This window comes from Phaseolus vulgaris, chromosome 3 (genome assembly GCF_051622355.1).
Source record: "Phaseolus vulgaris cultivar YP4 chromosome 3, ASM5162235v1, whole genome shotgun sequence".
Classification (NCBI taxonomy): Eukaryota; Viridiplantae; Streptophyta; class Magnoliopsida; order Fabales; family Fabaceae; genus Phaseolus; species Phaseolus vulgaris.
This window is the reverse complement of record NC_143500.1, coordinates 3,234,377-3,259,055: the sequence shown is the minus strand read 5'-3', so window position 1 is coordinate 3,259,055 and position 24,679 is coordinate 3,234,377. Positions and strand designations below refer to the sequence as shown.

Genomic DNA, 24,679 nt, shown 5'->3' with positions numbered 1-24,679 from the left:
AGGTTGGTTAATGGACTTTAACCCACTTTGAGGGTTCGATGAAAACAAATGAATAATTCTCTTCTCTTCACAAAAAGATAGAACACAAATTATGTTCACTTCATATTACACATGACAAAATGGCCAATGTTCTTCCCCTTTAAGTTTCGTGGTGTATAAGTACATCTATAATACAAGTGAACAAGATCATAAATAAATAATTTGGGTCCAACCTAATGAATCTAGTCAAAATTTTACTTGTTATCACTTTTATCCCCAGATGAAAAACCATGAACTCTTGTAAACCACTTTACAAGTTTCTCTGTACAAATATTTTGGAGAAAATTAACATTATGTGTAACTTGGCCCCTCAATGCTTGTTGATGTCATCTCAGACTTTGGATCTGTTACAATAGAGGGGTCCCATTTTTCCCACTCCATAACCTCCCTTCCATTTTTGAGAGCTTCATCAACAGTATCAGGTTCCAACCCATTAACCAGTGAAACAAAGAGGATTCGGTGAGTGAGAGAATGGAACAATCTCTTAAACTTGATAGCAATGTATTGAAAAGCAGATTGAGCTAACAAAGGGTTATTGCCATTGCCACAACCTTTCTTCATATTGTGACTGATAAATGGTTTGAAATCACTAAACCATTCACATTGTGCTAGAGGAATGTGTTCAATCTTTTCCTCAAGTAGATCAAATTTGGTGAGTACTAGGAGAAATTTTTTGTTATGGAAGGATGGATGTGCAATGATGTTTTCAAAGAGAGCCTTGGCTACCAACATTTTGTTGGTAGAAACCCCTTCACTGTCTGTAATGTACTCATCATAGTCAGATAAAGCAACTGAGAACATTACAACATCTGTGTCTTCAAACATCTCCAACCACTTGCACTTTGCTCCAAGGCTTTTAGGATGTAATCTGATCAGTTGGTATCTGTAAATGGAACATAAAGTGGGGTAAGAAATCACCTAACAAGTTAAAACAAGTAGCATAGCTAAATGTGTATGTATAATGTAAGTATTAGTTACTATATTCCTAATGAAGTTGGTGAGAACCTGAGAGAAGAGTCATGTTGATACTCAAGACACAAAGAGTCTTCACGGCTTAATCTGGGAAAAGAAAATTCCATTGAAGTGAGGCTGTTGGATAATGATATGCCCTCTGCATACAAGATGTCCATATCAGATGGCTCATAGTCTGTCCTGGAAATTTCAACAGCCTGCATGTGAGAGATAATGAGACTTTGATCAAAACCTTGTGTTCACTGATAACCAAATACCTTCACAATCAAAATGATTTATTCATCTACTGTGAGCTGAGACAATAAATTGTTCATCAGATCATTATAACTAAAGTTTATCACTTCAAGAAAATTTCACCACTGCTTAAATTCACAAAATCTCTAGTAATCAAGTTAACTGATTTAGATAGTCATGAACCTCATTGAAACACATAGCATTCAAAAGGGATTGAAAGACAACTATGCAAATTTATTGTCTAGTTTCATCATCTCATTATGTGTCAACTAATCAATGTTCCAAACTCCATGTTGAAACAGGTGGGAATAGAGGATATGAGTAAAAATTGAACTAAATAATCATATAGCTTCATTAATACTAGAGAATTTAAATGAATGATCTTTAATGTTCATGTGAAGATGAGCAGATGGACAACTAAGTATCAACTTACACGGTCCAAAAAATAGTTTGCACTTCTAGGTAGCATTTCTAGTTCATTTCGCCGCTCATACGTTGCTTGAATGGCTTTATCCTTCCACACACCTTCCACAAGTGGTCCATATTCACGTATAGCAGCAGGAAATATTGCATCCAGGTTACCGGAGACCATGTATTTGAGTAGCCAATCTGAGAAAGCTTTCAGACGTGGGCCAATGGAATAGGGTGTTGTTTCAACATCATCACTGCTGATATTCCCTGTTGCAAATTGAAATTAGTGACTTCACTCCATAGCACTAATCTCCAATCCAACTAATAGCAGACAAGCTTCTTCTATCATCTAATTAACAAGTGTCTACCATCTTTTAGGACCAATGTGAAAACATAAGCACAAAACTAAGATGAAAAGATTTCTATTAGAACTGAAATCACATTGCACATAGGCCCTTGATAAAGTCTAGAAAATAATGAAAGTCTGAAGAATAGTTCTGTATTAAATTACTAATACAAAATCAGATAGACTACATAGTTTACAACAAGGAAAGCCGTGCATTTATTGCAATCTGTAAGACCCAAACATAAATAGCTTAAGCATTTCTAGTTGAGAAAAGGGGGATATCATATCAAAGTTGGCAATACTTCTTCTCTTATTTTCAACATTGTTAAAGGAAGGTTTTATGGAAGACAACTTGCTTAACAGTCTACACTATCTAGAAAATTTAGGCAAGGGAAAATGTTCAAGAAATTGTTATCCCCTACTTCATCCAAAGTCCAAATAGAAATAGTTTATAGAAGGGAGAAACAATTACCTGATGAAGTGGATTCAGCCACAGGCCTTTTTCTTCTATTCTCCAACAAACTCTCTGTTTCAAAATTTGCACGCCCCTCCAGCAGTATACCAAGGTAGGTAAACAGGTTGCTTTGGATCACCAACTTGATATTTTGGAGCTCATTTTCAGAGAAAGGCACATTATACAGAAGCTTGGCCTAAGATAAAAGATTCTGTCTTTAGTGTCACTCAAAATGAAGGTTTTCATTAAAAGCATAAAGAATTATTCGAACAGCAGTCACATACACGCCAGAAGAGGAATGTAAACTCCAAACTTTGAAAAATTTCAACTTAATTTAACAAGAAATTTTGAAGGTATAGATGAAGCACTCAAAAGTTATCTGGACCTCATGAAAACTAGCAATGTAACCCACAACTCTATATTGATATGACACACATAGTCCATATTTTGATACTAAAAGGTAAATTCAAGAGCTGTAAATGAATTGGACTATCTCTCTGCATTTAAAATCACAGCAAACGCACTAAATTTACACGCGTTCTGCCAGTTCAGTAAGCCCCCATGCATACGAGTACATGAATCAAAGCAAAAAAATGAGTTTTCTCAAGGAGAAATCTACCTGTTTAAATATAGTAGATGCACCAGAATTGACAGAACCAACAAGTAGAAATTTGTGAAGTATTTTCCGAGGAAGACTGTCTTTGTTTGGTGTTTCACCTTCACAAGAAAGAGTTGCAGACCTAGAAGGAACTGGCAAAAACAGAATTGCACAAGCCAACCTTGTTCTGCGCTGCAAAAGGGAAATCCAAAAATATTGGTGAGCTGTTATTGCTATAAAAGCCAAACAATGAAATGAAACATGCATCTCAACACTGATCACCTTTTCCCATATACAGCCCCTATCATTCCTCTGTCCCTCTTCCCTGTATGATCCATCAGCATTCACCCAAAAGTTTGGTGTTCCCTCACATGGCACTCTAGCCAACTGCAACAATCAATGAAGCACAAAAGTTTGATTAACATTCTCAAAAATATGTGTAAGCAATAAAATATGATAATGTTCAAGACAACAACCTTCAGTACAAATAGCTCTTTTTTTGTAATCAGACGATCATTTATAATCACATTTGTGTCTCCATTGCTTGCATGCTTGTTCAAGCGACCCCCCACATCCAGCTGAGGACTGATAACCTCACTGGGTGGTCGACCTTCCTGTATAGTCAATCAATACAATAGATTAGAACTTCATTTGATTAAAAACTTTAATAGGGTTGAAGATTTAAAGATTCATGAACTAAATTTGGAAGTAAAATGAAATCACATTGAAGGGCATTGTTGGAGGAGATTCTACATGGACTAGAGATAAAAACATTTCATAGTATATAAGTGAGTGTAAACCTCGCTGGTCTTATAGCACTTAAAACCAATTCTAGAGATATCTCCACAAAAAACGTTTATAAGCTCTATTTGGTTTATTTGCTAAGCTTCTTCATGAATTTTACCAAAATAACTTCAATTCAGTTTGTCATTAAGTTTTATGGTCAAATTTAAGACATAACCTTTCAGATAATAATAAGAGCTTATTGAACATGAGCTTAATAAAGTTTTCACCCATAGGAACGACCTAAACAGATTGAATTAAAGTAAGTATTTGTTGAGATTAAGTTTTCACCTTTCCCCAAAGTCCTGATGCTTTATCATACCAATAGGATCCTGGTTTAAGTTGTTTTGGGGGATTTCGACAGTTTAGCAGCAACAAAAGCTGTTCCCGATTCAGAGGTTGCGAGTTGACAAAAACAAGCTCTGGTGGTATTTGATTTTCTTCACAAGACTTCTCATTATCCATGACTTGAGCCACAATAAACTCAGACAGCAACTGTTTCATAATCCACGAAGATTTCCCCAGTTTCCTCCTCTTGCTCTCATCAATTCTGTATCCAATGCAAGTCACACATTTTCTTCCCTGTGGCATGGACCCCATGGCTCTCACCACACAGCTGCGACAGTACTTTGCATTGCAGACAATGCAAACCTCCTTCGGTGTGAATCGGTTCCCCTTGAGGCACTTATAGCAAGAACCCTTCTTCCCAGGTCTCACTGCACATTCCATCACAGGAGCACTCTCAACCTGAGAATCACCAAACTCATCACTTTCACTCTCCAACATGTAGTTTGACTCAGGATCACAGAAGGTCACTGCAGAAACACGCCTCACATGCTTCGGACTTGTTGTTTGCTCTGCTTCTCCCAGAGAACAAATCCCATCAGAGGTGGCAGAAAAAGAGGTTGAACCTGAACCTGAACCTGATTCTGTGGTGTTAAGAAAGGCACCATCTTTATCACCGGGCACTTTCAAAGACTCCAAACTCTCATGCATGTCATCCCCATCAGTACCAGACAATAGTGTTGGTGAGTCATTTGCACCAGAATCCAAGCTTGAAGGGACAGCAGAATCTGCTGAACAAAGGTTCTGCTTCCTCTTGTAAAGGCTTTTGCCAAGAGGTTGGATTACTGGGACAGAGAAGTCATCATGAGAGAGAGCAGCAATGGTTGCAACTGGGATTTGGTCAATTTTGAAAGCAGGGATTTCAGGAATGGAGTGACAGAGAGGAGGGCCATTATACAGCATAGCAATGGAGTACTCATAGCTGCTGCTTATGCTGTCTTCAGTATCCACGGCAGCAACAGGCACAGAAGAAGGCATTAGCTTTCTCAGAAGAGAAGCCATTTCATGCAGTCCCAATTGAGGCCAAACCCAAAGAAAATATAGCACAGCAGCACTCACAAACTCTTCTCAAAAGAATCCTTTTTGGGGAAAGCCCATTTTCAAAGGAGGGAAATATGAGCACCCAATGAAGGAAAAACACAGAAATAAGGCCTCAGAACATGTGTGGAATGGAAGGAGGGTGTTGTTTTGGAAAGAGAAGAGAAGGAAAATTGGAAGCAGGAGAGAGAATGGTGGAATTGGAAGGAAGGAGAAGTGAGAAGTGAAGAAACTAAGGTTGACCCAAGTGAAAATAGTGACAAAATTATGGTTTAGTAAGCAGTGGACGTGTTCCTAACAATTCGAGGAAAATGCATGCTGACTCAGACTGCTTCAAACTACCGTGTTATTCCAACTACCTCTGTTGATACGTGTACTCTCACAGGGGTAGTACGACTTATACCACTCACTAATATTCGGTTACTGATAGTGACCTGATAAATTTAATAACCAATCATTGAATCTAATAACCAATGACTCTAATACGTGGAGTTTAAATCTAACTCAATCTCATAAAACTGACTTATAAGATGAGGTTTGTATCCACATATATTATGAAATTTGTTAATCTTTAATCAATGTAAGACGATTAAGGGTAAAAATATAAAGATAAAATAAAATATGTGATAGATAAAGAGGTTTTATTTTTATGATTACACCTTATATATAATACATCAATAATATAGTTTATAAAAAAATATATAAATAAATACATCAAACAAAATAAAATAAAGTAGGTAATTAATACAACACTTTTGATTGATACAAGTTATTTAACTTTTGATTTTTTCTTTGGTTTCCAATTTTGTCTGCATTTAACTAAATACAGAATGCAATTTCTTACACGTGAAACTCAATGACATTCTTCTACTTGTTATAAACTTGTATACATTGAAAAAGAGAGTACACAGTGATGAAGCAGATAATACGGTGTTTTATGACTAAATCTGTAAGTCAGAATGGAATGAGTGGAGTAGTAGTATTAGTATTTGTACTATTATTTAACTTTTCATTTATCATCACGTTTTCTGCTACCAAAACTGTACAAAGAAAAACCAGTCATCTTAACCGCGTTAATTCACACGCAACGCAAAAGACAAAAGAAGGGGCCATAAAACAAAACTATACTTAGTATACTTTTCCTCATAACACAAAGATTAGGACTTTTATTAATTAATTTTAAAAATTATTAAAATAGTAAATTTTCTCATCTATTATAATTTTAATTAAAATACAATTATATAGAAGAAGTGAGAGTTTCACACAATTTTAATTTAAATACATTAAATTTATACGATTTTTTTTAACAAAATCATAATATTTTAACACGATTTATTTATTTTAATAATTTTTTAAAATGTTATCTATTTTGATAATTAAGAGATTGGTAAAAAATCTCAAAAATTAATATTGTCTTGGAATGGGAAATTGTTTTTAAACAGGTTGGAATCAAAAGATCCATTGTTTTCCTTTTACCTTTTTCCACTTCTACTCGAAATGATCTCCGTATACTTCTTTCACTTCTCTAATTTCCTCGTATCTGTGAAATCCAAGCTCGTACCTGCAAAAGACACCTCGACGCTGAAATAAGACTTTGATGTTCGACACTCGGTGCTATTAGTACTGAATGATGACTGACATTTGTACTTATATGATTATCATGAACATTTTGTTATTTGGCCGAATTGAGAATTTGAACTATGATTAAGAATATATTACCTAATACCTAATAACTGATTCATCTTATTATTTTTCTGTAAGACATAATAAATTCGGTCAAGTTGATCGGCTCTGATCGAATGATAAGATCTCTATCAGTCGTACGGATCCTACCAATCCAAATATAAAACTAAAAATTGTTAAGTGTGTGATAAAATATCTGCCGTGGAGAATGAGATGAAAAGATGACGAAGTTTTGGGAATTCCTGATTGGTTGTTGGAAATAAAGAATGTGGTGAGTAAATAAGAAAGAGAAGAGAGAGTTGACTTGAAGTTAGAGGGCATGATACGCATTTTGTGTCCACTGGTCGGAATGCAACAACTGTTTCAGGAAAGAGACACGTTTTTTCGGTTTTGACCAAAACAAACGTTGTTTTTCTGATTGTCTTCCTCCCCAAAATTAAGGTGACTAAAACAACTATTTAATAATTAATTTATAATAATATAATAATGATGAATAACATAAACTTATATGTTTAAATAGAATTGTCAACACATTATTATTAGGAAAAAATGAAAGAATTATTCAAATTAAAAATAGGAGTGAAGACCCTTGACATCATATTATGTAGCATGATATTTGGAATTTTACCCTATTTTGACCTTTAAATAAGGTTGTTGGAATGATGTTGAAGGAATCATTCAGATTTAATACACACTTATCCAAATGATCATACCAAGTCAAAATTGATGCAAACTATGTATATGTTTCATAGGATTGTGAGAAGCTGAAATTAGTATCCTAAAAAATAGATGAATAATTAGGGACTCACCAATTTAGATAAATAGAGTTTTTAATTATATGAATTATTACAAAAGTGATAACTAAGTATGAGATAACGTATAAATGATTAAATGTAATTTTTTTTTTTAAATATAAGCTAGATCCACTAACTCAAAAAATATTTTTAATCAATATTTAATGATTGTGTCAAAAAAATAAATAAAGGTTTCCAACTAATGTGTGGTGTATATATAACTTACATACATTTAAATAATTAGACTTATTTATTTAATTTGTCTTTACTTTAAGTATAAGAGTTATAAAATCTTATACTTCAATTTTTATGATAGAAATTCATATTTTAAAAAGTTTTACACATATTATAACTTTTGTGTTTTTAATAGATAAAGTTTGAACTTTTAAAAGTAATATAATGGAATAAAACAGAAATAATGTTCAACTTTTTATGAAGTGAGTAAGTGTATTTTTTATGGGCAGAAAAATGTTGAATTCTAAAATTTAGAATAATTTGAAAGGTATTTGAGAATTTGGAAAATACTTTCTAAACTTTACAATACAAAATTATATTTTTAGTGGTAGATTTCAAAAGGTATTTGAAAATTTAAAATATAATATAAAATTATATTTTAAGTTATAAAGTTTGAGAGGTATTTGAAAATTCAAAAAATACTTTTCGAACTCTACAATTCATAATAAAAATTATATTCTAAACTGTAGAAATATTTGAGAATCTATAAAATATTTTTTCGAATTATGTAATTTTAAAATATAAAATTATATTTTGAATTATAGAGTTTGAAACTAGAAAATACCTTCTAAACTCTACAATTTAAAATATAAAATTATATTTTTAGAATTAGAAAATACTTTCTAAACTCTACAATTCATAATATAAAATTATATAGTGAAAAGTTTGAAAATAAAAAAACAAACTCAACACTTTTTGCAGAAGGGTAGTTTTGGAATTAAAAGAATTATGGATGTCTAAGAAGAAACTATGAAGGTGCAGAAAGAAAACGCCTAAAAAAGATTAAACCTAGGTGGACTAGATATTTTTAATCCTTTTTCCCTTTATATAGGGGTGTTGTTAGTATATATGGGACTCCAGAAAGCAAAAGTCTTATTCTTCCACCTATATCAGGTGTTAAAAAGTGTAGGTTGTCCATATTTTAGATTTTGTATTAGAAAATTTGGAAACAATTCATAATATATTTATTTATTGTTACGTAATTGAAAATAATTTTTTAGATTTAGATTATGTTTTTCGGACAACATTTTTATATTTGAAATACTTTCGTAAGTTTGAATATGTCACATCATTTCTAAGACTTTTTTCTTTATAAATCTTAATATTTTTATTCTTATGATTCAGACTCTTATTTAAGCAAAAATAATGCATATTAACACACTATATTTCATATAGTTTTCAAATCTTAAATTTATTACCTTCTGTATGACCTCTAATAAAATAAGTCTGATTTCACATTTTTAAAAATCCATATTGAATAAAATATAAATTTAAACATTAAGTATACCTTTAATTCTTACAATATTCATGTTCATAATTAATAGTTATTAATATTAATATTTAGTATTGCAGAGGAAAAACCATGTAAATGAATGGAAGAGAAAAAGTGAAGTGTGAAAGTAACTTTAACCATTGAAAAAAAGGAAAAGAGAGAGTGATTTATTAAAAGTAACTTTATTTGCAGAGGTGGAACATTCCATTATTCATTAATCACATCACATCCAAGTGATGAAAATCAAGCTTTTGATTTACATATTTAGGTAAGAATCTCCTTAATTTCCTATCTTATGCCATTTTGGTTTGGTTAACATTTACTTGGTTATTAATTTGTTTGGTCTAGCACAGTAATTCAATATCCCTTTTGAATTTCGTTTGCGTATGTTCAACGACAACTTCAAAGGTTGTCCTGCTTCATGCATAATTCCAATTACAACTCCAAAATCCTCAATTTTGAACTTTCCTTGATTACAGTTAATCCTAGTCACAATTTGGTATTTTTAAAATTGCAACCATGAAGCGATTTTTAAAATCTGGTATTTTTAATATGTTCATAGCCTTGTAATCCATTGACCATCATCTGGGTAGATAGCATGTTCGCATCATCTTGAATAAATTTATTACAACGTGTTTGTTTCGTTTTCTTGATGTTGGTATTGAAATTGTTCATTTTTTAGCTATTAAAACATGAAAGATAGTGTTATGTATCTGATTGGTTGTATTGTATTTTTGTTTTGAAACAGAAAGAGTGACTTTTGTTACACATCTCTATGTGTAGCAGATTGTTGTTCAGTTAGTGAAGTACCTGTTTATGCAATTAGATTCGATGAAAAATAGAGAGCAAAACATGCAAGGTTTGGATGCAGTAATGCAGTTTTAGGTGGTAGTCGAGTGGAAAAGCACCATGTGTTTGTGAGAAGGACCTTGTTCTTGTACAGATGGAGAGAATGAGTTCCACGGGTTCTTCAATCAGAAGGCGTTCAACGAGCATATCAAGTCATGCAAGCCATCATACAGATAATGATGATGAATGTGAGAGGGTTTCAGAGGTTGGAGACATTGGGGATAGAGCTCTTCCAAGCACCCGGTTCAGTCAGAGTGGTAGCATCCGCTTCTCTTTTGACAACATGTCAGAAGAAAATGGAGTTGTTCCATTTGCAGAGGAGAAAATATTGCACCCAAACTCCACTCTTTCAACAGGTGCAATAGTGGACTCTGAAGTCATAAAGCCTGTGAGTTCTCTTCAACGCTTTCATATGGGGTAGGAGGTTTTTGGTTTTTGGTTTTTTTTAGTGTTAATTTATCGTCGAGTAGTGATAGGTTCACAATCCTCAAGTTGTAATCTGTAGAGAGAAATGACTTTTTATTAAAATAGAGTAATTTTGAAATTATATTCTGTCATATCACAGTTGTAAACAGTGTCTTCTACTGTAGAATTATTAAAGTAACATTCTTCTTTACTCTATCTGTTGTTACCGTATCTCTTGATGAATGCCATCTCATGCTGCTTTAGTGTTTTACATGTTATTTGCTCTCAGGAAACTCGTAGAGGTTTGCCAAAGTTGCTGGACTATGCTTCATGTATGGTTCATTTAGCTGTTTTTGGAATTCTTGGGGTAATATATATGCTTAACCTTTGGCCTTGAATTTTCACATATACTGATGATGATATCATTGCTGCATTAGTATTCTTATGGTGTTAATATTTTCCAATGTAAAATACTTTGGTGTAGCATTATTATCTGCTTTTTATGAGGAAGCTGCAGAACAGTGTTTGGTGTGTAATGTTTTCATTCAGTACTGTCTTTGCAGAATGCGTAACTTATATGTTCTGTTTTCTTAATTCATATTTATTTTGCTTGTAACTGAGAGGTTATGGAATGTTTTCAGCCTGAATTAGCACTGTTATAAATTTTTTATTGTCAAATTTCATGATAGGACACATGCAGTAGTTATCCTCAAGAATATTGTAATGCAAAAGTTGTCATGATACTATGCAGGTCTTGACAAGATATTCACTGCAAAAATTATTTGGCCCTGGGATTGGCAATGTGACAAGCAACCAAACTCTTCTTTACCTTGACCTTCCTTCTAATATGGTGCGTCCTCTTTTCCAGATTCATAACTTTTCTGTCTCAGTTACATACAGATTAAGTCATATTCACAAAGACCAACATTGAAGAATTATTTGTTCAAGAACATTGACTTCAGGCATTAAAACAACAGGTTTAAAAGTATCTTGTATAATAATAAGGAAGATTTGTGCTATCGTTGAAGCTAGAGGCTGGCCCAAACAGGAATTATCTGACTTTGAACACCAAGTAGTTGTTCCTTTTCTCATGGCAGAAGATTAGCTGATTTTCGTTTTGGCACTTATTAATCTTTGATGTACAGAATATACAAGAAAAATTTATGATCAATCTTCCTGTAATACAGTTAATCTAAGACATTTTAAATTTGCTTCCAGGTCACACTTAAGTCCTTTATTTATGGAACACAGTTGCAAATTCTTTTTTGATCTTCCTTTAATATAATGAATCAAATAAAAGTTTAAATTGTTATTTAGGTGTACCTGAAACCTGAGTCCATTTTGAAGTTCATTAAAAATGAATCTGATTCGGATAACTTGGTAATGCAAATTTCTCTTCGTTTTATTCCAGGTAGGTTCATTTCTAATGGGATGGTTTGGTGTTGTATTCAAAGGAGACATATCTCATGTGTCAGAGCATCTAGCCATAGCAATAACAACTGGTTACTTAGGGAGCCTTACAACCTTCAGTGGTTGGAATCAAAAGATGCTTGAACTCAGTGTTTCTGGTCACTGCCTTTTTGCTGCGCTTGGATTTGTAGTAGGTATATAAGTGTGATGAATAAGGGTGCTTTATAAGAGAAATTATTACAAAACTTCAATAGGTAAAAATTATAAACATTGGTTGGAACATACATTCATGACCATCTAAGATATAAGTTTTTTGAATTTGAAGTTGTTTTTAAAGAAGGTATTTACCCAAGTAGGATAGTTTCTTTTTCATCCATCAGCATGGCTCATTGAAAAATTGAATTTGTACTACTATTGGGAATTTTCAGGTTTATTTCTTGTTGCCTTTTCCATCATATTTGGGATTGAAACTGCTAAGGGTTTCAGGTGGCTTCTTAACAAACTGAGAATGAGTTGTGGAGCCAGCAGAGATGGCTCTAAGATCAACTGCAAAGTAGACAGCAATAGCCATCAGCTGACAATTATGATGATGTTTTTGGTGATCTTAGGCGTATTATGGGGTGTTTTTGGGGCATTAGTAAGGGCTGAGTTCAGGCATGATGGCAGTGATGCTGAGTTATGGTTTGCTTGCATGGTTGGACCAATAGGTGTGTGGATCAGATGGTTCTTAGCACGGCTCAATGGTCGTGGCTTAGGAAAGGCAGGGTTCCTCAAATGGATTCCCTTTGGGACTCTAATTGCCAATGTATCTGCTGCTTCTGTTATGGCTGCACTTGCTAGTGTGAAGAAAGCTGTAAGTTTCTTTCTCATCATTCATCTTCCAATGCCACCACCACCACCACCCAAATTTTACTGCACTAGCTAATTTCTAAGCTAAGTTAGATCAGAAATGCTGGAATGAAAACACTATTTAATACACTCTTTTGAACACAGTCTCTATCATTGGTTGAAATCTAGGAGAAGTTCCAAAATTTAGTGGCTTTTACATAAATCTTCTTCTTAATTTTATAGTTTTCAATTGATTTTAATCATGTCTTATTAGATTTGAGAGCTAGACATACCCCTATAGGTAAATTAGTTTTCTTTCTATAATTCTACCATTCTTTCAATACAAAGTAGTATATTTCTTGTGGCTTCTGTGGTTGGACTGTTACTCCTTTGGTTTAAATGGTTTTTTTTCTTCCTTTTTCATTTTTTATAGTGTGGTGTTATATGCTGATATCTATAAAAAGCAAGAGGATATGCATTATATGGTTTTGTTTGTCAGAAGCAATATTTACTTTTCTGTGATGCAGGTGCACACTAGGGACTGTGATACTGTGGTAACAGGAACTCAATTTGGTCTGTTGGGGTGTTTGAGTACTGTCTCTACTTTTGCTGCTGAGTTTAATGCAATGAGAGAAAGTAACTATCCTTGGAGAGCTTATGCATATGCCATTATTACACTATGTGTCTCATTTGTTCTTGGAATATTGATATATTGTGTCCCAGTTTGGACAAAGGGGGTTTGACATTCATGCATAGTTTGTGACTTCATTACAACCTCTTTTTTACATATAGCAGTTTGATATAATATTACACACTAGTTATAATATACACTCTTACTAAATAGTAAGAAGCAACTTGTTGCTAATAAATATGAATTCAAGTGTTTAAATCTTTTGACTAATTAATAAGCCAAAAATTAAAACGTTAAATTATTGATGTAGATCTTCCAGTCTACATCTTGATATCTTGATAAGATCTTCATACTTGTTTTCATTTTAAATTATTAAAACGTATTTATTACGTGACCAAACGAATTTATATTAATTTTTTTTATTCAGTTTCATAAATTTTTTTAAGTCAAAATTTGATCATTTATATTTTTTTTATAATTATTTCATCTTTATCCAATTGTTATCTAATACTCTAACTATATAATTATATATCTTTTTTAATATTTGACATTAGAGAAAAGAAGATGGGTATCATTTTAACATTAACATTGAATACTTTATAATATCAATATCATGTTTCCTTTGTTATTATTTTTAATATTTTTTAAAAAATATTTAATTAATATTTGACGAATGTTTTTAGAGAGTCTACAACTTGTTAGAGTGTTGACTCCATAAAAGTTCTAAGTCTTTATTGAACTTGTTCTGCACGTTAGTTATGGTCTTCTGAACATCTTCTTCATTCTTAGAGAATAAACAACGTTCACTTACAAAATATTCTCCAACATTTAAATTAACAAGAGCTAAAAAGAATATTTTAAAATTGTTTAGTAAATAAGTAAAATAAATTGAGTGAGTATTTCTAAAAAAGATAAGTTCGATTTATAAACTCTTGAATCAGATTAGTTTTAAAAAATAAATCTTTACTAAATATATGAACCATTTAATTCGTCACAATAAAATCATTTTTTTTTGTCAATTAATGCAAATAGTTTTATCCTTAGTTGTGAAGAAGAGTGGATAATCTTAACTCCTTTTACCATCTTAGGTGTAGAATACTTAAATTTCGAACCCATGTAACAACTTTGAAAATTGTATACAAAATGTTAGGTTTATATATATATATAAAATAAAGATTTTCAAATTTTTTTTTATCAGAAAAAATAAATAGAATAAAAACAGATATTTTAAGGTGTCTCAACCCTTATACAAAACTTCAAAACCAAGTTTCTTAGTACCCAACTGGAAGGATTCTTAATGTATCAATATACATATAAACCAAGTTTCTTAGTACCCAACTGAAAGGATTCTTAATGTATCAATATACATATAAACGTACAATATCTTCTCTCAATCCGTTAGAATTGAATTTCTTATGGTCTACTTTTTATACAACCATATTACAATTCTCAATACTATTATTTTAATATTTTTTATATTATTTAATTACAAAAATTACTTTTCATTATATATATTTATATTTAAATTAATCACATTAACTCTTATAATAGTATATTTCTCATTTGTTAATCTTTCTTCATCCTTGCTTTTGTCCTCGTGGCAATCGCATTCATTATCATAATAGTAAAAGAGATTCTCTGCATCATCTTCATAGATCTCCTTATACACATTATCCATCACAAAAAAATGTGAAAAAATCATGCTTCTCTTTCTACCTCTCTCTCTCTCTCTTAATCAATGCTATAGGTTTCCATCAAACTCCTTTAACATGTTTCATAATCATAGCATTCATTTTAGTGACAGCTTCATCAATGGTCCCTCTTATAAGAAACAAAACACACAACCTCATTCCCACACCACCAACCACTTCCTTCCTCTCTCGCATTCTCTCTTCAGCCATGTCATCTTCTTCATCAAACTCCGATCACCTTCCTCTCAAACCGATCCCCGGAAGCTACGGCTTCCCATTCTTCGGACCCATAATCGACCGCCACAACTACTTCTACCACGAGGGCCGCGACAACTTCTTCGCCGCCAGAGTCCGCCGCCACAACTCCACCGTCATCCGCACCAACATGCCGCCGGGGCCCTTCATCGCCTCCGACCCGCGCGTCGTGGCGCTGCTGGACGGCGCCTCCTTCCCCATCCTCTTCGACAACCAGAAAGTCCAGAAGCTCGACGTCCTCGACGGCACCTTCATGCCCTCCACCAAGTTCACCGGCGGCTTCCGCGTCTGCGCCTACCTGGACACGGCGGAGCCCAACCACGAACTCATCAAGGGGTTCTTCCTCCAAGCCCTGGCCCGGCGGAAAGACGCCGTGCTCCCTCTCTTCCGAAACTGCCTCGGCGAGTCCTTCGCGGAGATCGAAGAGCAGATGAGTAAGAACAAGAAAGCAGATTTCAACGGTGTGTTCAGCCAAGCTTCCTTCAACTTCATCTTCAGATTGTTCTGCGATAACAAAGATCCTTCCCAAACCAACCTCGCTTCCAAGGTTTCTTACTTCGTCTTCCACACTCTTCAATCTCTTCTTTCTGTTTTCTATTTTATAACTGTTTTATAACTGTTTTAGAACTGTTTTATCAGTATCTAATTTCACATCTCATAAACTCACACCTAATTAATAAGAATCATATGTTATATCACATAAAAAAAATACTATCAAAAATAAAAAAATAAAAACTAAACTAAAATTCACATATTAACAAAAAATAATACATAGATACGTATGTTAAAAAATAATACATGAATAAATTATACATAATCATAAAAAATTCAGATTTAGTATTTTCTTCTATCTCTTCTATTATATATTACACTCTAATACTACAATTTATTTATATATATAAAGTAAGGGTTTGCATAAAAAAAATCATTTATAAAAGGAATGTTTTTATTAGTTTTCTGATGTTATAATTATATGAAGATAACTTTTTGTAAAATCAACAAGATGGATTGCATTTATAAAGGTGAAAATGGTAAATGCCATATGAATAAAAAATAATAAATAGAGATTGTTTTCATCGTGTATTTTATCAAATAATAAAAATTAAAATAGTTTGGTTAAAAAAAAAAGTTATTATAACAAATTATATGTTTTTTTGATGAAAAATGAATTCTATTTATGTATAGTAATACATATAAAATTGATATTTTATGTACATATTCCTATTTTCCGAAACATGTTTTTTAATTTATATAATGTCAATTTATTTATTTTATTATATCCATTTCCAAATAATTATAAAAAATGACTTTTGTGCTATTAAGCTCAGACACTCCTCTTAAATGGTGTGTCGTAACCCGATATCGGGCACCGACACTCGTATAACACTTGTAGGACACGATCGGACACCGACACTCGTATGACACGTATCCGTGAAGTGTCCAATTCAAAAATTCAAAAAATATTTGTTGAATTTCTGATAATTCTAGTACAGTTCTAACACTATCTTAAAAAGAAAAAATACATTCATTTTCTAAAAACTTAAACTTATTGTATAAATTTTTATTATAATTATAAAAATAAGAAACAAATCATTTTGAACCAGTCATGAAAAAAATCTTTCTGCTCCATCTAAAACATACTTGTACAAATAAATCTTTATTATCAATTTATATATTTTATAATTATATAATATATAAATTCGTGTTCTCATATTCTATATTTTAGATATTATATATGTCGTATGAGTGTGTTATCTTATAACGTCTAATACAATAAAATTATAAAATGCGAACACGCCGCGCATGCTGCATTTTAGCTAGTAACAAATTGAGGGTGGGTGAGGGGTCCAAATCCGTATGGGCCCTTAACACATTAATAAATTAATATTTTATTTATTTTTTAATTTAAATTATTATTATAAACCGTATTAAAGGTATGGTTTTTCATATTCATAATGTTAAAGAAACTTTTCTCAATCCCTTAGTTTTGAAATTCTAATTTTAGAGTAAAATAATTCAAGTAGCCTTTCAAGAAATATAAAAAAATAACCCAAATTGTTATTTTTCTTGCCGTTTCAAGCATCTAATTAATATCAGAGAATTAATTATATAGACAATTTAGAATAATATACTTTTTTTTGCTTAGAGACTTTTCTAATTTTTCTAAAGGGTTATTTAAAGAAAATTGTCTGAGAAGTTAAAGCTTTATTCTTGTCAATTTCTTTACCAATTCTGTTCACAATCAAGAATAGGGATGAAAAGCTCCATCCTTTTTCCTAATATTTAATGCGTAAAATTTTTTCTCTCATTTTTATCTTAATTGAGAAAGAGTATCGAATTCATTCTTTTATTATTTCAAAATATTAGTTAAATATTTTTTTTATAAAAAAAAATACCAAAAAAAACATGATATCATTAAATATATAATATCAAAAGGATATAATTTTTTTAATCTTAAATATAAGAAGAAATTATAATTATACAAATATCAATATAAACATAAATAAAAACTAGATAAAAATCAAATAATTATAAAAAAATTAAATATATAACATAGAACTAAATTATAAAATTAAAAAATATATATAAATATTTTAAATTAAATATAGTGTAGTAATTTAAAACGATAAATTTAACCAAAGAGAAATATATACATATTTATTCCTATTTTCATATTTAATTTAGAAGATAAGATATTATTATTCATTCTTTCTACGTAATGCCAAAAATCAGCTAAAATGCAACAGAAAACATTTTCACGAAATATTATGTAATTAATATTTTAGAACAGTGATCCGTACACACAATAATTAAAACGTGATGCATTTTTGTTTTCAGGGGCCGAAGCTGGTGGACACGTGGCTTCTGTTTCAGCTGGCCCCACTTGCGACGCTTGGTCTCCCGAAAATCTTCAACTACATCGAAGACTTCCTCATCCGCACGCTCCCCTTCCCCGCGTGCATCACAAAGTCCGGTTACAACTCTCTGTACGACGCCTTCAAAACCCACGCCACCGCGCTCCTCGACGAGGCCCAGAAGCTGGGCCTGGACCGGGACGAGGCCTGCCACAACGTGGTCTTCACCGCGGGCTTCAACGCCTACGGCGGGCTCAAGAACCAGTTCCCGGTGCTCCTGAAATGGGTGGGCCTCGCGGGCGAGAAGCTCCACGAGGAGCTCGCGCGCGAGGTTCGGCGCGTGGTGAACGCCGAAGGAGGAGTGACGCTGAACGCGCTGGAGAAGATGCCGCTGGTGAAATCCGTTGTGTACGAGATGCTGCGGATCGAACCGGCGGTGCCGTACCAGTACGCGCGCGCGAGGGAGGACTTGGTGGTGCGTAGCCACGACGCGTCGTTCGAGGTGAAGAAGGGGGAGATGCTGTTCGGGTACCAGCCGTTTGCGACGAAGGATCCGAGGATCTTCGAGGATGCGGAGGTTTTCGTGGCGCGGAGGTTTGTGGGCGAAGGGGAGAAGCTTCTGAAACACGTGCTTTGGTCGAACGGGAAGGAAACGGAGGAACCTTCTGTGAGTAATAAGCAGTGCCCCGGGAAGAATCTGGTGGTGCTCCTGTGCAGGTTGCTTCTGGTGGAACTCTTCTTACGATACGACACCTTTGAGTTTGAGTTTAAACAATCTGGGTTTGGTCCAAGTGTTACCATTACGTCCCTCACCAAAGCTTCTACCTTCTAAATTTTACTTATTTCGTGTTTGTGTTCTTCCCAACATGTGGATTACCTTAATTTTAAAATAATATTTGGAATGAAAATATTTGCAGGGGATGTAAAATACAAATAATTTATTTAAAATAAAATATAAGATATAGAAACATATCTATATATTATATAATTATAATTTATATAAATTGATAATAAAGATTTATATTTATAAATATGTTTTAATATTTTAGATTTTTTTATGATTGATTTAAATTTTTTTTTATTTTTTATAATTATACTAAAAATTTATACAATAAATTTTAATTTATAAAAAAATAATATATTCTTTTAGAAAAAATATGTTAAAATCATGCTTAAAATTTTTTTTTACACAACATGTGTATTACCTTGATTTCAAAATAATATTTGGACTTAAAATACAACAGTGCATGTATAGACACTAATACGATAGACATAGATATGAAAAAAAAATATAATTTTTAAAATAAAATATAGAATACAAAGTATAAATATATATGTTATATAATTATGAATTATATAAATAAAAATTTATATAACAAAATTTAAATTTCTAGAAAGTTAATATTTTCTTCATTCTAAAATTATGCTAAAATCATGTTAAAATTGTCAGAAATCTAATAACTATATTTTGAATTTGATATTTTATGGATACGTATTATACGACGCAGACACACAATTTAATAGAAGTGTTTGAAGTATTTATTAATATTTTTTTTTAAAAAGTAAAAAAATAAAATTATTTTTCAATCAATAAAGATTACCGGTTTAATTTTTTTAACTTGCGTAAATTTAGAATTAATTTTAAATAGTTATTTATTTTATTTTATTTTTCTAGAAACTGTAAAAAAATATATGGATTAGATTTAATTCTAGGTGTGAGAAAACATATAGAGGAAGGCATACATATGAGTGTTTGGAGAAATGTTACAATCAAACATTGCATCATAGTACATGAAATATATTTATTACTTATAAATAATTAGGAAAATGTTTTGTTATTTAGTAACTCCCTCGTGACCCTGCAGATGTGATAGTGATGTGACCGTAGTTGCTGATGTGTAAGGATACAAACGAGATGAGTGTTGTTTTAGTATTTGGTTGTACGAGAATCACTTAAAATTTAGAATTTTTTATATTTATATTAATAATTATTTAATTTTTAAAGACTGAAAAATATGTGAGAATTATGAAAATATATATATAGTCAATGTGTTTAAAATTAAAATAAAGGCTTTAGATTATATGAAAAATTTAAAAAAAATCTCTTATTTAAAAGATATTTACTTGTTTTAAAAATAATCAGGTTGGATAAACACACAAAAAATAAATCAGTAAAAAAAAAATATTTGAGTGAAAACATTTAAAAAAATATATAAACACACATGTAATAGTATGTCACTGTTTTGTTTTGTTTTTATCATTTCTCTTCCATTTCACGTGACCAATAGAAAATTATATTCTCTTCTTTCCATTAATATTTCATTGAAACTGTAAAAATATTCTTATTGTCATTGTTATTCTATATCATTACCAATATTCTCCTTTGTTACCCTTTTTAAGGTGGAATTTAATTATATTCTCAACAATTTCCATTTTACTTATATGATACTATTTTCTAGGTACTATATTTGTATATTTTTTCTTCCAAATAAAATTTTATGCCAAAATAATTGTATTTCTCACTTTTTGCTTTTAACTAATTGTATAAAGACAAGAATTTTTTTTTGGCATATTATTTAATTTATCACAAACTTATTTTTCAATATTAAGAAACTTATAAATGCAATATCAAGGTGATTTTTGATTTCAATAAGACCTTAGTACAAAACAAATGTAATTATTGAAGATAACAAATAAAATTGACGGAGTTGTAGGTGATAGAGTTGGGATTGTTCAAAAACCTATATACAAATGTATTCAACCAAGATAACCACTTTTTTTATACGGTATAACTTTAAATTAAAAAAAAATAGTTGTTGGTGTATTCACTCGATACATTCTCATTTTATTTGGTTTTGTACTAAGGTGTTAATGAAAACAAAATCACCAACTTAGAAATATTTTCTACTTAAGTTATGTAGTAAAAAATTATTGGTTATCCTAGTTCAATTATGTGGACACTTGAGCATAGGTTTTTTAACAATCCTTATTCATGCACATAATCACCAACAACTCCCCACTTTTTTTTTATTATATTCACTCAATACATTTGCATTTCCTTTGGTTCTATACTAAAGTGTTAACGGAAGAAAAACCACAAACCTAATAATGTTTTAAACTTAAGTTATGCAAGAAAGGAATGACTTGTTACCCTCATTCAATCATGTGGGCACTTGAGTATCGGGTTTTGAACAATCCTGATGCATATGCACAATCACAACCAACTCCACAATTTTTTTTTGTTCTATTCACTCAATACATTTATATTTCATTTAGTTTTGTACTAGGTGTTAATAGAAGAAAAACCACAAACTTAGAATGTTCTAAACTTAATAAGGAATTACTAGTTACCCTCGTTTAATTATGTGGATATCAGAGTATGAGTTTTTAAACAATCTTGATTTATGTGCACAATCACCAAGAGCTCCCTAATTTTGTTAGTTATATTCACTCAATAGATTTGCATTTCAATTGGATTTTTACTAAGGTGTTAACGAAAGAAAAGCCATGAACTTAGGAATGTTTTTAACTTAGTTATCCAGTAGAAATTACTAGTTATCTCATTCAATTATGTGAATACTTGCATACGTGTATTTGAACAGTTATGATTCATGTGCACAATCATCATAAACTCATAATTTTTATTGTTATATTCACTCCATAAATTTGTATTTATTTGAATAGAGTTAACCTAATTTTTTATATAAAAGAATTAAAATAATAACTTACATTATTAAACAAATTAGTTAAATACTCAAATAATTAAAAACTGTTAAATAACATTTTAGCATTAAAAAACTAAAATATCAAGATGCATAATAGAAGAGTTAAAATAGAAAAAAAAAATTATAAAAATAATAATAAAATATTATAGTTAGTAGGTTACACATTAATCTACCTCCAAGCTAAATAAATAAAATTCAGTTTGATCGATATTTGTAAAAATTATATATTTTTTTCATCCTGTTTAACTATATATAGTCAAGTAAATTAACTTAAAGTGGTCAAACCTTTATATATAAAGAGCAAACACCTTATCATACCCTATCAAGAAATACCTACCAGATAAATTAAGAAACAACTAAACCAAATACAGAAAAACATTAAACAACCAATCTCATAAATTTAGGCAATTTTATGAGAATTAATAACTGAAGCTCATGAGCAGTGATACTACCATCAACATCAAAAGCACCGTCCACTACAAAAGGCATCCCAATTATAATATATAAACGCAACCTTTAATTTAGGATGATAAATATTTTATTAACACTTTATTTGTGATAAAAAAAATTATTAGACATTAATGATAACTAATGAAAATGGTAGCTCCTTCCACACACTTATAAAGTGTTGTTAGAAATTTTTATTAAATCATAATAAACATAAAAGTTCAAGAATGTCCCAATTAAGTAAAAAAAAATTGAAATATATAAGAGAATACTCGTTTGAATGATATATATATATATATATATAATTAGTTTAAGTATGATATATAATTAGTGTTATACCACGAAATTGAGAACCCGAATGTTCGGCCACATAGACGGTTTAACGACTTCTCGGTAAAAATCAACATCCACGTCATATCATGAAATAAGGACGCTAATTCCAATTAAAAAATAGCAAAGTGGGATTAACATCTGTTGGATATAGTTTAGCCATTCTGAGTAGTATAAATAAAAGGGGATCCCATGATGAAAGGTAATGTTATTCTGAATTTTTAAATAAATCACTAAAATTGACTCTAGTTAACTTGAGCGTCAGAGTATATTTACAGGTACTCTTCTCTCGAATATTTCAAAAACTTGATAAAAAAAAAAAACTGGATAAAAATATTCGATCTCGGATAATTGTAAAAGCAATTAGTTTTAATTAATTTGATTGATTAAGCAACCATCATATACATTGTATGGTGCTCTTGATTTTACATGTCACTTCTCGATTTGACCTAAATTTTCCTATTTTGTCTTGTCAAGGTAGTACATTACAGATAAAATAAACATGTTTCATAAATTTTGTAATTAACACAGTTTTCAAACTTTTATTAAATATTGCAACGTTTTATTCTTTTACCATAAAAACATTGGTTGATACAACGTTTGACTCATACAAATGTTAAAAAATAATGCTTAGAAGTTACGATGCGTTGTTCTACAAATGCACGTTATAGGATTTGAATACTATGCGTAACGTATGTCACTGTTTTTAACATATTTATAGTTGAAGATTTGTTTTGTTAAAATGTACACGCCAATTAAAGACATTCAAAGTCAAACGTGTAGTAAAATATGCCTAAAAATACCAAGGCTATGTCTTCCTCATGTAGTATTAAAAACTAATGCAAGGAACTAGCAAATAAATAAGAAAATATATTAATAAAAGATAAAAAGAAAATACATCTTCATTGCATGTATAATATATAAGATTATAAGTTTAAAACCTGAGTGTTATATAAGACTTCGGGTACTAAGAATAAAAATTTGTTTATTAACATAAAAGTAACTTCTGTTTTATATAAATATTTTATAATAGTAAATGGTTTTAGGTTGAAATGTACTGGATGGAAAATATACATGAGATCTTAATTATGTGTTATAATACGACTCACAAAAAGTAAATTAATATCCTTATGTAAGAGTTAATCTATTAATAGAGTGTAAATAATATAGGTTATATAAAGAAGATAGGATATAAGTAAGTCACGGTTAGGTATTTTGAGTTATGCAATATGGAACTTTTGCCTTTTGGATTATAGCACATAAATAAATTTACAACAATTTTTAATTATGAAACAAATTTTAAACTTAACTCGACTTTACAAAATTGGCTTATAGGGTGAGGTTTATATCCATTTATATATTATAAAATATTCTTATTTTTAGTTGATGTGAGATATCCAACAAACCCCTTCACGCTGAAATGGTCAACTCGTGTGTGAGACTATATATTTATATATGGTCTTATAGCGGCCCGATAGCGGGTGACTTGATAAGCCTAACAAACTCTTATTAGGAACAAGATGAGGTAGTAAAAAAAACTAGCTCTGATACCATATTAAGAAGTGGACTTTAAGCTTAATTTAACCTTACAAAATCGGCTCATAAGGTGATATTTGCACCATATACTATTAAAATGTTTTTATCTCTAGTCGATGTGGGATCTTACACATATTGCAAGATGAAAGAAAGAAGAATAAAACAAAAAGTATAATCGATCTGATTGGGCTTGACACGATGTAGGTTTAACTTGACTCGGCCTAACCCAGACCCTACTCAACTGGATCCGAGGTGAGCCTAAATTGACTTAGCCCGAGGGGGACCCAACTTCACTTATTATGATGTGGTTCAACATGGACCTAACTTGTCTAAAATTGGATTCAACTTGACTTGGACTCATTCTGACCTAACTTATATGTACTATACTCAACCCGACTAAATACAACTTTGGTTAGGCCTAACTCAATCTTAGTTGGACATAATTCTTCTTGACCAAACCTCTACTTGATCTAACCTTGATCCATGTCGAGCAAGTTAAGATAGTGTTTGTTG

At 31.3% G+C, this 24,679-nt stretch overlaps 3 protein-coding genes across 8 annotated transcripts; 2 read left to right on the top strand and 1 right to left on the bottom strand.

The window, feature by feature from the left end:
• Positions 1 to 66: 66 nt before the first annotated feature.
• Positions 67 to 5,465, bottom strand: LOC137806101 (extra-large guanine nucleotide-binding protein 1). 2 transcript variants are annotated; one of them, XM_068606053.1, is made up of 8 exons: positions 4,129 to 5,465; positions 3,531 to 3,668; positions 3,337 to 3,441; positions 3,076 to 3,246; positions 2,475 to 2,652; positions 1,679 to 1,923; positions 1,045 to 1,208; positions 67 to 922 (listed from the first exon to the last, which is right to left on the bottom strand). In XM_068606053.1, exons 1-8 carry the CDS (start codon positions 5,182 to 5,184, stop codon positions 331 to 333), a joined length of 2,649 nt encoding a protein of 882 aa, XP_068462154.1. In that variant the 5' UTR covers positions 5,185 to 5,465; the 3' UTR covers positions 67 to 330. The 2 variants fall into 2 exon arrangements, with proteins under 2 accessions (XP_068462154.1, XP_090156626.1); XM_090300500.1 differs by having other exon boundaries at positions 3,076 to 3,241.
• Positions 5,466 to 9,499: 4,034 nt separating this feature from the next.
• LOC137806100 (uncharacterized) lies at positions 9,500 to 13,466 on the top strand. Of its 5 annotated transcripts, none has more exons than XR_016519760.1 (7): positions 9,500 to 9,612; positions 9,953 to 10,441; positions 10,748 to 10,825; positions 11,210 to 11,308; positions 11,870 to 12,062; positions 12,355 to 12,721; positions 13,224 to 13,466. XR_016519760.1 is itself a non-coding variant. In XM_068606051.2 (7 exons), exons 2-7 carry the CDS (start codon positions 10,148 to 10,150, stop codon positions 13,437 to 13,439), a joined length of 1,305 nt encoding a protein of 434 aa, XP_068462152.1. In that variant the 5' UTR covers positions 9,524 to 9,612; positions 9,953 to 10,147; the 3' UTR covers positions 13,440 to 13,466. The 5 variants fall into 5 exon arrangements, 2 of the variants coding, with proteins under 2 accessions (XP_068462152.1, XP_068462150.1); XM_068606051.2 differs by having other exon boundaries at positions 9,524 to 9,612; positions 12,297 to 12,721; XR_016519759.1 differs by lacking the exon at positions 9,500 to 9,612 and adding an exon at positions 9,617 to 9,745.
• A 1,454-nt stretch (positions 13,467 to 14,920) lies between these two features.
• On the top strand, positions 14,921 to 19,036 carry LOC137806099 (allene oxide synthase 3). The gene is made up of 2 exons (XM_068606048.1): positions 14,921 to 15,820; positions 18,112 to 19,036. Exons 1-2 carry the CDS (start codon positions 15,140 to 15,142, stop codon positions 18,958 to 18,960), a joined length of 1,530 nt encoding a protein of 509 aa, XP_068462149.1. The 5' UTR covers positions 14,921 to 15,139; the 3' UTR covers positions 18,961 to 19,036.
• The last annotated feature ends 5,643 nt before the right edge of the window (positions 19,037 to 24,679 follow it).